General features: G+C 43.9%; 1 protein-coding gene across 6 annotated transcripts in view; it reads left to right on the forward strand.

The window, feature by feature from the left end:
• FGFR3 (fibroblast growth factor receptor 3) overlaps positions 1-16365 on the forward strand; it is a 55538-nt gene that overhangs the window by 23166 nt on the left and 16007 nt on the right. For all 6 annotated transcript variants that reach the window (XM_083861113.1, XM_083861114.1, XM_083861116.1 and 3 more), the window contains exons 3-6: positions 2760-2813; positions 8753-8922; positions 13403-13526; positions 13962-14152. In XM_083861113.1, coding sequence (XP_083717239.1) covers positions 2760-2813; positions 8753-8922; positions 13403-13526; positions 13962-14152 — 539 coding nt within the window. The remainder of the gene's footprint in view (positions 1-2759; positions 2814-8752; positions 8923-13402; positions 13527-13961; positions 14153-16365) is intronic.

A 16365-nucleotide genomic window follows, 5' to 3' on the forward strand; every position in this document is an offset into this window, starting at 1 on the left:
TTGTTTTAAACTTTGAAGCCCTGCTTTGTGTGGCAATAGTGGTGCCTCTCATATACTCAGATATTTCTTCATAATTGGTATTGATTGCTCAGCGTGGCACTGCAGAGATGAGATTGTGATCAGAGATTTGTGGTTTGTGTCCCCAGTTCTTTAAGGTAATGCCAGCAATTAGCTCAAGTATCTGGTCAGGTGTTCACGTGGATATCTGATGTTTGGGGCTGGAATTGTTCTCTGCATTAAACTGGTTTAAAGCTGTACTAACAAACTGGAATTGCTCTGATCTGTGTTCTTAAGTGAGCAAAACTAGGCTAGGTGCGTTTGGAATAGCTGATCCACACGAGTTCCATTTTGAGAGATGCTTCAAGGTCCTAGGGGCATATCAGGATTTTCCTACACAGAGCCAGAGATTGGAGAGATTTGAGTCTGCAACAAACTGACTGTTCTGCAGTGACTCTGACTGTGCACAGGGCAGTGTTTGGTGCTGGAAGCAGAGCAAGTTGATGCTGGAGCTGGCATTCAAGGGCTGAGAACCAGGCTGATTATTAGCAGGATTTGATCTCTTTAAAATTCCTGCCTTGACAGAGAAGGGCTTGAGTGTTTTGCTAGTTTACAAAAAGAAACATACTGTCCCCTTAAAACCTGAGCACTTGGAAAGGATTGTGCAGAGGCTGCATGCCCAAACTGATACCCAACCCTGTTGGCAGAAGCTCCATTTCTGCAACCATTTTATGCACAGAACAGCCTTTGGATTTAGTGGCTGAGCAGCACCCCTGTGATGAGCATGGACTGCAGGCTGGTACCAGCAAACAAGGCTATCAAAATACCCAAGACCCCCAAGCATTACAAAACAGGTGACTGAACAAATTAAGTCCCTTTTCATTCATAATTAAAGCCCTTTTGAGCAGTTCTTGCCAATACACAACAATTTCTGCAAAGGATTACTGTTTTAGTAAATGATAAACAAATTACTTATAATTTTTAGTCACCTTTTGAAAAAGGTGATGTTTTAGTAACCTGAATATAACAGCAGCTATGAATATGGGATACTTGGTCTTAAAATCTAAGCTGCACTTCTCATCTTAAAAACAAGCAAAGCCAAAGACTTCCCTCAACCTTGTGAAAATGTTTCTGAATTAGTTTAAAAATTGATTCTACTCCTCTGGTCATGCTGGATTCCTTGGAAAGCAGAAGTAAACTATAATAATGTTAATATATGGGTAACCAAATCTGAGAGCAGAGCTGAGAAGGTGCTGATTTCTCTGTCAATGCTGGTGGGGATTTGGCACAGTTTCTGCCTTTGCCAGGACTTGAGTGAACCTGCTGGATCAGCCAAAACACCTAAACATCCACTTCACTTTCAGTGAGCCCCATGGCATTTCCCTAGTTCTGTTGCCAGCAGGACCTCAACTGTGGATTTGCAGTTAGATACGTGCTTAAAGTCGTCCTTGAGGCTTTGCCAAGGAGAAGGTGCAAAACACGATGAGCCCCTGCAGTCTAAGGCAGGGAAATGTTTCCTGTGTTGCTTCTGTGGATGGTGAAAATGCCTGGAAGGCCCTTCCAGATTCTGCAGGGAAGAACTGCTTGTTGTTACATTTCCTTCTTTTTCCCTCCTTTTATCCCCTCCCCACCTTTTTATTTTTTCCATTTTTACCTTCACTGTGCTGGTCGGAAAACATTAGAAAACTCAGGTGCATCTTGCAATGAAGGATGTTCTGCCTGGCTTGATCTAAAGCAGTGCTTTACATTTGTGGCCACATGTTCAATACTCATAATGTTTTCTGTTTTCTAGTGCTTAAGGCCAAGTTCTTTACCACTGTCTCAGAACATAAAGGCTGCTGGGTTAATAGCATTTTGCCTTTATTTAAAGAAAAATGCCTGGAGATTATGTAATATCAGTGATCCTAAATCTTCCAGATGCTGAACTGTACTAAACTGAACTGTGTAAACCAAATCAAACACTTGGCTGCTATTTGATAATGGCATTTACATTTACAGTAGTCTCTTGATGAGGGGAAAGAGGGACTGAGCCTTCATTGTGGATAGCTTGGAGAAGGTGAAATGTTAGACCACATTAAAAGAAACAGTTCAGTATGTTTTGGAGAGATCCAGATGGAAAATTCCCACCTGTTTACCTGTATTGAGTTACAGCCTTGAGATGCCTCTATGGGAGGAGTATAACTAAAGGGTTCATGGAGTGGCCATCAAAACATTGGTGGAGAGAGGTTTGATTGCAAGAAGTTCAAAAGTTTTGGTCTTAGTGTTCGAACAAGGAGTTGATGAAGGGAGATGTTGCAGGGGGATATTGGGTTAAAAGAAAAATGCAGGGGAAGTGAATTAGGAATGCTGACCTGTACTTTTGAGACATGGTAAAATAAAAAGTCTTCAGAGTGAATGCTAGAGGGAAGAAAAAAAATCAGTCAGAGAACTTGTTCTGCAAAAAGAAATTTTCTGATTTAGAGTTTCTTTCGTGTTTATGAGGAAGAGAGCACTTCACACAGAGACAAGTATTTGACATTGGACCATATTTTCAGAGCACTGGCAAACTCATGACACCTCTCTCCCAGCTGAGAAAGCTCCTGTCCCTGTTGTGCCTGGCCCAGCAGCATCAGGGGGGTGGGGTGGTGGAGCTGCAGGGAAGGCTGAATCATCACTTGGGTGTCCCCTCCTTGCTGGAGTGTGTGACACCAACAGCCTCATCCAGTGTGGTGTCCCCACATACCATCCTCTTCCTCCTTAACTTCTTTCCTGTCTCTTTGCAGATTCCCCTTCATCAGGTGATGATGAGGATGATGATGATGAGTCAGAAGATACAGGTAAGTTGTTTTCCTGGGATACAGAGGCCTTTTCTTTGAAGAAGCTGTGGCTCCCAAGCACTGCAGCTCATCTGGGTGTTCATGTAGTCACACAACAGCTCTCTCTCCCTGTGTTGAAATCAGTGACCTTAGGATGGAACCATGATGAAATTTATCTAAAAATTTAGAAACAGCTGCCAGAGGGGTATTGCTGCTGTGGAATCCTACAGCAGCAGTGCTATATTTTGAAGACTTGATGCTGAGGATTTGAATAGATGAGTAGTTAAAATTCTCCTTCTATGTAAATCCAGAGAGCCCCCCTTACTATATATATATATTTTGTATGTTACACCAGTTTTATACCATTTCAAACCTTGACTGTTTTGCTTTTAACTATTCTGATTCTGGTCCTTACCAGCATCTTGACAGGAGTCAGAGTACAAAACGTACACTTGCCAAGGGCCAAATTTACTGATCCATAAGTGAGAGTAACTAACCTCTTTGGCTTTACTGGCTTTTTCTTTCACTCTTTTGAGAAAGAGAGTCCCAGGACAGTGCTTGGTGCTTTCACAGTGAATCTATTTCAATCCCAGTGCTGCTTTCTTTAAGTGCAGCAGCATTAATCAGGATCATTACAGGCTTCAGGGGTGTTAGTGTTGTGTTTTATTCTGCTCTTTATACTTCTGCAGAGTGAGCTGCCCATGTGTATGTGTTTCTAATAAATAAATGTCTTGCATTTGAACTCTCAATCGTCTATGTACATTGGCAGAAGTTCAACACGACTGGAAAATCTCTCCTGCCCATAGCATTGGACATGCAGGACTCTTTCACACAGGTCTGCTGCTGCAGTAAGTTAATACTGCTGCGTGTGCAGTGTGTGGACAGTAATGGTGAGTTACAGTGCCAGGAGACCCATCAACAGCAGTTAGTGGTTTTCTGATAGCTTCTAATTAGGAGCCAAATCCTGCCAGCTGACAGGCACCTTTGCAGAGGTGCTCAGGGCTCCTGGTCCCTGCTGAAGAATGGTACAGACTTAGGGAAGGTTTGGTTTGGTCAGGGTTTTTTCCTGCTGCAGAGCAGTTTCTGATGAGCACAACTGATCATTCTGTACATTTTTTAATGTGGTTTATAGAGAACTCAATCTCTTAGCAACAGGTATTGCAAAACATCAGCTGGCTTATGGTACAGAAAGACATTTTTCTTCACTGAAAAAGAAAACACACGTTTCACCACGTGTATTTATAGCCTGTTTTCTGGGTCTTCTTGACTTTGAGGCCACCTCTGTTTTTAGACCTGAAGGTAAAGGCTGGCTTTGCTTAAAGGTCTCATTATAAAAAACTTGGATTCTCCTCTGCTTTAAAAATAGTTGATTGCCTTAATGTGTCAGTTTGGTGAAACCTCATAGCATTTCATGACATGGATGTGCTTTATGTTGCTTTCTTTGATGTCAGATCTTCCACTTAACCCTCAGAGCTCTCCTGAGTCTGGGGAGCTGTGTTGTTAACCCTGGTATCACCACTGTCAGGATATTCCTCCAGGAACAGGGGCTGAAGGGCCATCCCAGGCAGTAGGGATGTAGCCAGTACCATGTTCTGTGGACAGCCCAAAGACACAGGTCCTCTGTCTCCTGTGGCAAAAATGTACCCTACTGATGGGGTATATGAGCCCCTGCTTGGGCATCAGAGACAGCTGTGGTCAGTAGTTAGAGGAGGAAAGACCATAAATGCTTTAATGCAAAAGAAGAATACCACAGACTCATAGGATGGTTAGGGTTGGAAGGAACCTTAGAGGTATCTAGTCAGTATAACTGATAGTGTTTCATATTTAGAGCGAGGCAATCCATCCTGCATTGTCTCACTGAGTGTTGTCACAGTGCATATCACTGAATAAAATCCTTTTGTCCTGGCCCCTCGTGATGATAAGTTACTTTTCTGGCTTAATTGTGTTACTCAACAGAGTTTCTCATCCTCATATCAGTGGAGAGTTTGGAAAGCTGATTCCAGTAGCATCATGAGTTTGAAGCCAATCCTGTTAATCTTAAAGGCTGGAAATACCAAATTCCATGCGGAGTGCCCTGCTCTGCTCACTCTCAGCTTCCTCTCTGAAGGGCAATACAGAAACAGGGCATCTCTTAGGGATGAGCAGCAGAAAAGAATAAGGAGAAACTTCAGCAGCTTCAAATCAGCTCGTTTGTTGCAGCCTTGTCACAAACCATGATCCGCCTTTGCAGAAAGAGGCTTTCTAATACCTCTGTTCTCTACAGCTGTTTTTGCTGGCCCTGAAACAAAAACAAAACTCCCTTTTCACACACTGCTCTTCTGCCCCAGTGCTCCCTACCCCTCTTGTGTCTGTTTGTTTGGAGCCCCCGCTGCGCAGCCCCAGCACCTTCAAAGAGCCCCCATAATCTCCAATTAAATCTGGCTCTGTCCTCGGAGGCGTCAGCTGGGGAAATTACACAATTAGGGTTGATTCTGTCTGCCACAGAATTTGGTGGCAGCTCCTAATTGCTAAATGAGCGCTTGGCTGTATTAATTATTCCAAGTATTGCTCTCAGTTTTTTTCTTAATTGGTCATTCCAGTTGGATGGGTGGCCGGTGTCTTTGACGAACAAAACGGACCGTCAGGCTTAGTGTTTGATGATGGGAAAGGGCTGGTGATAATGTTTGCTGGTCGCTTTTTTTTATTATTATTTTTTTCACACCTGCACATGCAAAACCATTGCTGGTAATTAATTTAGAGAGAGCTGGTCTAGAAAATTTTCCTGTCTTTCATCCTTCCTCTTTTCCTGCTCCCAAAACTCTCTGGAGCTTTGCAAGCTTTACTTGAAAAGAAGAGTTAGCAACATTTTCAGCCCCTTAAAAAGTGGTAATGAAAGGACTCTGAGAGTAGAGCAAAGCAAAAGCAGGGATGTTTTGTTCACTGCTCCTGCAAGTGAGAACAAAGGCACTGTTTTCAATGTGTAGACGCTTTCTTCCAGTTCCAGTTTGACTTGAGAGCAATGCCCTGTTTGAGTCTTGGCACAATGATCCAGGGGTGCCCAGCCCTGGCAAGCCCTGAATCTCACAGAAGAGCACCCAAATGAGGGAAAGCACTCAGGGAAGAAGTCTTGCCTAATTGCAGGAGGCAGGAGCAAATCCTGCTTTTTGCTCCATGTGGAGAATATCCCCAGCTGGAAACTTTCCTGAGCTCCATCTTGCTCTTCTCTTATGTCTGATAGCAAAATCCTCCTTGGCTTCAGTGACAACATTTGCAGCCAATAGGTTGATGGATCTCCTGTGAGATTCAAACTCATCTTTTGAGTGAAAAAAACATGATAAAATGTCACCCTGCAGCACATGTACATGTTGTGTAAAAGGGAAGAGCCCCAAAAGGCAAAAGGGGGAACTTGGTCCTGACCATGTGATGTAATTACACCTCAGTGCCTGGATAATTGTTGCCAACGCCATAAAATGGGATTTATTGTGGGCAGATATGCTAATCAAACAACAAACAGCAGGTTATTTGGCTGCCCTCCATGGTGGTGGCAAAAGGGGACTTTTCCATCCATTCCTGACCTTTGCCATACCTCTCCCCTGTAGCCCTGTTAACCTCTTGTAACATCCCCAGAAAATCAGGGTGCATTGCCAAAAGGAAGCATTTGGCCAGGAAATGGCCCAGGCTTCAGAAACCAAGGACCAGACATCTCCCAGCATGGTTTCTGGAGCCCTCTCCTCTCCAGCCTTTCCAATGCCACCCCAAGTGTCCTCTGCGTTCTCTCCCCTGCTGCTGCCTGGGGATTTGCCCAGTCTTTGCTTGGTTTCTTCCCTTCCCTCATGCTATAACATCATCATCCTTTTACCATCAAGACCTGTTCTTCCTTTAGCAGTTGCACCCACTCTCCTAATGTTTTTTTTTTAATATTCCCCATTTTTGTGCAGTTCTAGCATTTGGAATGGTAGGTGGCTGTGTGATGTCCCATTTTAGCTCATTTTTATCATGTAGTACTTCAGGCCTCCTGGATGTGTATTCACAGCAAAGTTTGTAGCTGGGATTTTCCAGGACCATGGGAACTGCAGGGATTCCTCCTTTTGCTGATGTTTGTGCCAGCCATACTCCTGCTGGATCCGGTGCCATCCTGGCAAGAAAAGGGCCTTGAGCAGTTTCGTTATTTGAAAAATGAGGCGTATGCGGGATGGGTGAGCACAGATCCCTCTGATACGTGGTGGAGCTGACTCTGATAGGCATCACATTGTTGTGCAAGGCAGGCTGAGGGCAGATGTAAACCCTCAGTGCTGGATTTCCCTCCCTGGGATGGTGATACTGAGGCACCTATATCCAGCCATCCCTCTGCAGAGGTGGGAAGGCAGATGGGACATGAGGCATGCCCAGCAGAGCTGTCTCTAGCACGTGGAGGAGCATCCTGGATGGAGCTCCTGACATCCAATTCCTCACAGACTTTGCAAGGAGGGGGAAACATGAGGAGAGTGTTGGCAGATGCTAAAAACCAGTGGGTGCTGCATGGATTACCTTGGCTGAGCTGTATGTACTTTCCTGCAATATCCTTGGAGCTGGAATGCAGCAGGGAGCCTGCACGGGGCACACTGGGGACTTGTACCAAGGTGGGGTCCATCACTGACTTACCTGGAATTGCAGTGGGCTGGCTATCATGCAGCCAAATGCATCAGGGCTAAGGAGTGCTGGAGAAAGGGAACAGCTCCCATGCATCTCAAAGGGATGCAACAAGAGGGAAAACTTTCTACACCCTTGTCATTAAGGGGAAGGGATTACAGGGGCTTCAGAGTTGCACTGAGATGGGGCTGTGGTGTTTGGTGGTGTGCTGAGCATTGTCACCACTGCAGGAGCAGCCAGCAGCAAGGCTTTCCCAACAGCTTTGGTGGCCATCGTGTTCTCCAAGGCAGTTCCTGGAGGGACCAGTGCCTTCAGTTTGTCTTGGCCAGAAGTGCACATACCTGTGCAACTGATGCTCCATGTCTGAGAGTTTTTCCAACCCAGCTGGAGGAGATGCCATTTACACTCCTTGCCCTCCTTCTTGCTATTTTGCAGCCCAGACACTGCCTGGCCCCCATCCTCCTTTGGCTTTGGTGTGGGGCACAGATCTGGGGGGCTGGATGTAGCCCTGATGTGGCAGGGGGAGCACAGCATGTGCAGCTCTGCAGTGTTTCCTTAAGCAGAAATGAAAGCTTGGGAGGCTTTTTTTAAAAACTTTTTCTTTCTTCCCAGTATAATGAGTTTGCCGCTGCTGCTGCCTTAATTTGGAGTTAATATGTAATGTTTGTAACACAGCCAAGGAACTGTACTTGAGGCAGATTATAAAAAGTATCTCATGCTAACACTGGTGTTTTAAAATTTATCCCTGTTCAAAGGTAACATGAATCTTTAAAACTAAAATCACTCGTACTTAAAGAACATAAACATGATAAACCAGTTTGGCACTGGGGCGTTTTTTTCTTTCCTTCCCTTAAGGAGGCTACACTACATTTGTACTCACTGAGGAGGAACATTTTCCAGTGCACTCAACTCATACTTTTTCTCTGCTCCCTTATTGGCCCATCAACATTCTTTTACAGTTCTAACATCTTTCTGATGTTTATGCTTCTTGGCTACTAATGTCCCAAAGGTACATCTGTATCTTTTTACACGCTGCGGCCAGATTCTCATCCTGATCTGGGATAACTCCACTTGTTGATTTAAAAGCAGCCACTTCAGATTTATACTGGCATTACCAAGACAAGAACCTGGTCATGAACCTTTCATCACAAAACTGAAATGCAAACACTCTCTCTATGTCTACGAGAGTCATTTAGCTGGAAAGCATTTCTGTGTCATTTATCTTAACTGCAGCAGGTAGCAATTTAACTGTCAATCTGCACATGCCAAAGACTCCTCAAGTGCATCTGCTCACCAGCTGATACCCTCTGCTGCAGAAAGGGGCCTGTTCAGCTTGGTTTTTCCTTTCTCAGGTGTCCCCTTCTGGACCCGGCCAGATAAGATGGAGAAGAAGCTGCTGGCAGTTCCCGCCGCCAACACCGTTCGCTTCCGATGTCCGGCGGGAGGAAACCCAACTCCTTCCATCTACTGGCTGAAAAATGGCAAGGAGTTCAAAGGGGAGCACAGGATTGGAGGCATTAAGGTAAGGTCTTGCTTTGGATCTCAGTTTTTTATTATTTCTACCAACTAGAAGGTTTTATTGCACAGTAATTAACATGGGTAGTTTTAAGAGCACTGTCCTGACCGTGTAGAAATGAAGGTGATTCTTGCACTCTTAGGAGTTGCATGGCACCAAAGTGTTAAAAAGGACTACTGTCCTTTGGGATCAAAGGCTAATTCCCTCTGAGTTTGTCTATAGTGGTAATTTAGGGAGTAGGTAAAAATGGGGCTGGGTTTATGGTTGCATTGTGAACAGGGATGAAAAAGCAGGAGCAGAAACCACTGTCCTAATTTCTGGAGATGAGCCCAGTGCATTGAGATGTGTTGGACCAAGCCATAGCTACTCCCAGCTCTCAAAGAAAACCTATTCAGGGTCCTTTGAAGGTATAGGAAAGACCTCACCAAAGAGCTGGATCATCTTGCTGGTAGTCATTAACATTCTTGTGGTATAAATCACTGACCCTTGGTCAAGTGTTGGATTCCCTTGTAGCCAGAGTAATAGCATCTGCTCCTTGGCTGCTTTCTTCTCCCTGCTTCCTTTCTACCATGAGGTGTTCTGGAAAATGCTCTGGCTCATGTTTACAGATAGAGCTCAGGGACACAAAACTCCACTGCAGTCAAATTATTTAATTAGCCAGAAGTCTCTGCTACTTTATATGATGAATTATGGCAGGATTTTAAAAGGAAAATCAGCTTTTCTAAGATTCTGCTGCTGTTACTACTTTATCCCCTTGAGGTCACAGTCAGACTCTTTTTTCTGGTTTTATTTGGGGACAATAAAACTGCTGCAGCTGATTATAACAAGATCATCATAGCAGGAAGGACTCTTGAGCAGCAAATTTTGCCTGCACTCTGCCAGCCCTGACATATGCCTGGACTCTGCTGCTAAGGAAGGAAGGTGCCTTGTAGGAAGGTACCTTCATCAGTACTCAGAATAGCTGTGTGCTGATGCCTGCCACATCCGTAGTGTTTTGAAAGGGGACTGGGCATGTAAAGCATGCTATGCTCCAGAAACCAGAGAAGGATTCAAAAAAAGTCCTCCCTCCCCACAGTTTTGGGCTGTTTCTTTCCTGTTAGCTCAGACCTGTTCCTGAAAGAGCCTTTTGTGATGGCTCCAGTGAAGCCTTTAAAGCTCCTTCCTCAGTCCTGTGCCTGCTCCAGCCTGGATGAGGCTGAGAACACGCTCAGGTTTGGATCTTCTGAAAAGCCACTGAGTGTAAAGAAGTGGGGAGGCAACTCCTGTGGGTAAACTGCTCTTCAGCAGATGACATTCACAAAGCACGAGCATCTTTTACTAATTGCCGGCTGTAAGGATCATCCTGAAGTGTTTTCAGGCTTGCATGCACCATTCCAACAGCTTTTTACTAAAATGTGTCATATCAGCTGCACTAAATTATGCCTGCAGAAAAAAAAAATCTAAAGCTGAAAGCAATTCTCCTACCCACTTTCCAGTAGTTTTAATCTGCGTTTGAGCTTAAATTGACACATTTCATCCATTGAAACACAGTAGTGAGACTTTGGCATCACTGTGCTTTGTTTCTCTGGGGGCACCTTCCAGCAACAAGTCAATGCTTAAAAGAACTATTGAAGGCAATGTCAGGACAATTACAGGAAAATTGGTTTAAGCTCTCTATCTGTCTAGGTGTAGTTCTTTGTCCTATTCCTGATATAAAGACATCTTTCTCTGTAATTTTCCTTCTTTTATTTGCTTGCTTTTGGTCATGAGGCACAGTTAGATATAAGTAATCTATTGTAAATCTTATCCAGTATAAATATACTGATAGATATCAGCTGAGATTTGAACCAGAAAAGGAGATTGAAAACTTGCTTGGTATCTCATGTATTTAAGATTTAAATTCCCTGTTACAACTTAACTTCATAACAGGATTAGGCAGCTTGAAAAGAATGGGCAAGATCCAGATCTGACAGAGTTTGGTTGGCTTGCTTCATCTCAAGATCTGGTCTTAACCCAGAAATCCTTGAGCTGGGAATGTTCTCATTTGTTTTCAGTGTGTGAAAGAGTTTAAGTGTTGATTGTGAGAAGTCTGTTGTCAGCAAATGAAAGCTGACCACTCTTCCACATCTGCCCCTTGCACATGGCATTTAGACCCATGTGACTGCCTGGTGTAAAGACTGCAAGAGAGAAGGGTGAGTGTTGAAAACATGATGGGCAGGCTAACCTGGTTTTGTTACAGTTCATCCTTAACTGGTAAAGAAAAGAAATTCATATGACTTATCATATGAAATTTCCCAAAGAGCATTAATGGTTAAATCCGTGTTGGAATCTCTAATATCGTAAGCCTGTGTGTGTTAAATGACCTTAGAAGGGAAGATTGAGGGGAAGGGGAGATGGAGGATTATCCCTTCCCCAGACTGTTGCACTGACTTGCATACCAGTCTGGCAAACACGAGGTTCCAAGTGTGTCTGCAAATGTTTGTTTCACAAGGAGCCAAGAATGACAACACCAAATAAACCAGAGGGATTTCCAGTATCTCACCCACTTGATTAATGCCTGCACTAAGTCACTTCATGTTTCTAGTGTTTTATCAAGTGCAGTGACTATCCTAACATGAGAATTATTATCTTTTGCCAAAAGTTTTCAAAACTAAAAATGTCTCACTAAGTTTCCAAACAAGTTCTGCCCCATGAGTCTGTGCCCCCAGGTTCATTATTCAGAGTCCAAAGTTCACATCACAATCTTGACAAAGAGAAGGTCTTTGCAAGTGTCTTTGAAAGTGCATCCTTAGTAAAACACTTAATTTGGACCTGGTTTTAGAATATAGATCAAACTAGGGAGTCATCCGTGTGTCTGGAGCCCCATTTCCTTGGAGTAGCTCCTAGGGGTTTCAGATGCAAACATTTTGCAATGCTGAAAAGCAGATTTAAAGAAGCCTTTAGACACAACTATGAGACAAGCCAGTATGGAAATGAACTACTGTGCAGCCACACATTTGCATTGAAACTTCCATGACAATCTGGTATGTTCAGCTGTGGGCTTGGGGTCCAGGCTCTCTGTTCTTAGAGCTTCTCTTACTCTGTAATTGCCACACGGTTACAGATGCAGCAGGGGGGATGTTGCTTTACAAGAGGTGAGATGTTGGTTCTGCTCCTTCATTGAGCTCCTCCATTTGTGCCATGCTGGGTGGGCAGAGGTGCAGTCAGACCTGACCACACATCTGCCACAGCTGAGATGTCTGTACAAAATGTTTGGATATACCTCCTGTTACCACTACTCTGAAATCAAAAGAAATGCCATATTCAGCATTCTCTGAAAAATGGGGTACTCAGCAGTGCTGTTTTCAGGGCTGCAGAGGTCTACAAATTGTTAAAGTGACATTTGCTTGCTTATCTTGCAACTAAGGTGTCTGGTCCTATGGTTTTAAATCTGCTCTTTGCAGAGTTCTGGCTTTGATTGCAACTCAGCCCTTCTACGGAAAGCATGTGGATGCAATTTATGTGTAGCAAAAGAGGTTAAATGACTTCATATTTGAGTTCACCTGCTGCAGCGAGAAATCTTCAGGAGCAATTACACCCTTGTTTTTTCCATCAGCCCTTGAGATTCTATAGTGCAGCATTATTGTAAATCTCCTGCTTCTGTGTCCTTGGGGTCACCTTCAAAATGTTAAATAAAGTTAAATGTTCTGCTTTGGGCGGCAGAAGGCATCAAATTAATATCCAGAGATTTGGAGAGCTTTCATATGCTATGCACCCTGAAGTCATATTTGTTACTGTTGGTTGCTTTCTGTATTAATTCAAGATTTGCTTTCCATATCCATTATTTCCTTTATAATCATTAGAAACAAATGTTCTAGCTGAGATCACAGGTCAGCAGGTCAGGGTGGAGACATGGGTTGTGCTTTCCCTTCTGCTGCTGAACCACCATCAGCTCTGGACATGAGCCACATCCAGAAAACCAACTAGTATAAAACTCAGTGCCAAAATAGAAGGGCTGACCAAGCATCATCCTAGGGATCAGATTTGAGGCTGGACATGTTTGCTCCTGGTTTTTGGAGGGAATTTAGGGGACTAACTCATTTGGAGAAACCCGTTGCTTTTCAGACAGATGCCGTAACCTGTTGCCTCCATAGCGCCCATATTTTAAAATACAGATCAGAATATCAAAATACATGTAATACATATCCTGTGTGATCATACATAAAATATAGATGCCTACTGAAGTGGTTATTCTAATGAGAGGTGCCACATTCAGCTGTCAGCTAGCTTTGTTATTGTGATTATTGTGGAAAGATATAGAAGTCCCCATAGAAATCTCAGTGTGTTGCATCATTTTTGCATTGGTCTTAATGCCTTTTCTCATTAAGACTTTAATGACTCTTGTAAACAGGTCCTTGTGATGTTCAGGCTTCTCTAGGGTCCAAGTGTATGGAAGCTCAGTGATTGTTCATTGGTTCGAAAGGTCTGGTGATGATGGTGCTTGATGGTTTGATTTTTTTTCTTCCAGCTGCGACACCAGCAGTGGAGCCTGGTGATGGAGAGTGTTGTGCCATCAGATCGAGGAAACTACACCTGTGTCGTGGAGAACAAATATGGCAACATCAGGCACACCTACCAGCTTGATGTGTTAGGTGAGATTTCACTGTCTGCCCTCAACAGCAGATCTGTGGTGATGTTGAATAGGTGATGATATCTGTGTGATAGAATGTGGGAAGCAGAAGCTTGGTTTCTTTCCCAAAGTGTTGGATTGTGTGTCCTCTAAAACCAACAACAAGCTTCTATTTGGCCAATGATTCGGGCTCACTTCTGTGATAATTAAATTACTTAGTGGGTCTGCAGAGCGCCCAGAGAAGGAATGGCAGAGCTGATATACCTCCTTCCTTGCCTGGTGGTTCTTCCCTGTCTGGCTTGAGAAGCCCTGGGTAGAGCAGTGATCAGGACACCCCTGGGGGACAAACCTAGATGTACCATCTCCCCTGAAAAGCTATAAGATGAATGTTTCAGAGGAGAATACTTGCTGAGGAATAATAAGTAAATTAGGATTTCTCCTCTTTTCTGTTTTTCAGAAAGGTCACCCCACCGACCAATCCTGCAAGCAGGGCTCCCTGCCAACCAGACTGTGGTGGTAGGGAGCAATGTGGAGTTTCACTGCAAGGTCTACAGCGATGCCCAGCCTCACATCCAGTGGCTGAAACACGTGGAAGTCAATGGCAGCAAGTATGGACCCGATGGGACCCCGTATGTCACAGTGCTGAAGGTTGGTACATGTTCCTCCTTCTCACCCTCAGGGCAGTCCTTCTGTAAGCCTGCCCAGTGGAGTACTCTGCTTTTTGGAGGGGACACAGCAAAAATGTCCTGGAATCGATATTCCAAATTCTTCTGTTTGCCAGAGATAACACTACTACTGTGGTGGCACAGATAAGCAGAGTTGAAAGAGCTGAGGCAACTGTGAGAAATGCAGCATAATGAAGGAGCTGTCAGATTGCATTTGACTTAAAATTGTAAAAATACCCTTTTTTTACAGCTTCAATGGAGGTATTTTCAGGGTTTATTAAAACAAAAGTCTCCCAACTAAAACACATTCTTCCTTTTCCAAGTAAGCATATTGCATTGTGCACATACCAAATAATGCTGAACTACCAGCACCTGAGAGCCAGCATCATCTTGTTCCAGCCACTAAATTTGTGAACATTGCTATTATCAATGCTCAGAAAAGCCTTTTTTTTAATTGAGCAAAAAGCACATATTAAGACTTTACTTTCCTAAAATGCTTTCTTGAAAGGCAAGTTTCAGATTACAGCCATAAAAAAGTCAGAGGTTTTGGTTCCCCTCAACCAATGTAAATATAAAAGTAGGGAATAGGGAGTGAGGAGCACATTTGACTTCTAAAATACTTTAAATAAAAAATAGTTAAAGGCATCATGTAGTGGTGTTTATTAAAATATATAGGGCCAAATGTAGCTTTTCTGGCTCTGCAGTTCGTGCTGAAACCAGATTTTGTCCCTGCAGCTTCAAACTGAGGCTGTCCTGTGTGGGGATGTTCCCTGTGCACATCCTGCTGCACACACCCTTCTTCTTCTTTGTGTGAAGTTTAAAAAAAAAGCAACCACCACTTATCAGACAGTATCTACAAAAACTGTAATGCAGCCAGATACATTATAATAAAAGCCAGAGACCCTGGAAATAATTACACAGATTGAAATAACAGATTGGTTGAAAGAAATGGTTGGAGACAGTTCTTCAGGACTGGCAACATGTGCTTCTCGCGAGCTTAGAAAACTTTTTATTCCTCGCCACCTCCCCAAATGTGTTTGAATTATGCATATTTGAATTTCCCCCTGGTTTCACAGCCCTGTACCAAGCTCTGAATAAGCTGGTTGTGTCACATGCCATCTCATATAGTCTCTGAGCTCCGTGTGTGGTCCCCGTGGGATAAAGTGCTACCTTTTGGAAGTTTGCAGGGCGGCTGCGAACAGTGCCTTGTGTCACAAGCACAAGCCCCCATTTTGCCGTGGCAAAGAACATATAAATAGTCCGTATAAATAGTGTTTTAAAATTAAGTTGGAGCGGCACTGGGGTGGGGAGGTAATTAGAATTGCCAAATACCTTCTCTTCTGTGGACGGCAAAGGCTCCACATTCCTCGAAGGGGAGCACAGGCAGGCGCTTGAAAGCACAAGTTTTGTTTGGTTTTTATGTTTTTTTGCTGAATAGGACCAGCACACGTCTATTTACTACTTCTGGTTAATCAGGAATGCTTTGAATTGTATTAATGCCGGCATCAGTGCTGGGGCACAGAGCATTTCCATTTTGGGATGCATCTTTTGTGCGCCAGTACTGGGCCTCCACAGAGCTGTGTCAGGCCCAGCTTTGCAAGGATTTTTTATTCTTTTCCTTTTTAAATGTGGTGTGCTTGTTTTTTCACAAGTAAAGATCTGATAAAATGATCTTGCTGTCGTCTCAGGGCCAGTCTGTTTGCTTTATGGACTTGTTTCCCTCGTGCCACGCAGTGCTGCTGCCATGCTCCAGCATCCTGGCAGGAGAAGGGTGCAGTGAACAGCCCCAGAACTTCTCTCTCCTGCCCCATACTGGGGCTGCCTGCAGGGAGATAAGGCTTTTTTTTATCAGCCTGCCCTTCCCTCCTGCTTTCAGGAGATTTTGTGGAGTGTAGGAGCTGCTGTGGGGCAGTTTAAGTATGGGGAATATGGCAGTCCCCATCGCAGCAAGGGAGACAGAAAAGTGCCCAGCATGGGAAATTCTGCCCCCCACATCTAAAAGCGGGGGGGGGCGAGTGTCAAACCCCATCCAAGTCCAGATGGATAAGTTGAATGCTGTACTTTCAAACCATTTTTTAAACAGCCTGACAAAATCAAGCCATCACCTGCATCAGTTCCTGAAAGCCTGAGCTAATTTGTGATCAAAGAAAACCCCTTTTTCTTTACAGAAGAGCACTAAATGCATTCCAGTTACAG

The sequence above is a fragment of the Zosterops lateralis genome, assembly GCF_965231275.1.
Source record: "Zosterops lateralis genome assembly, chromosome: 5".
Classification (NCBI taxonomy): Eukaryota; Metazoa; Chordata; class Aves; order Passeriformes; family Zosteropidae; genus Zosterops; species Zosterops lateralis.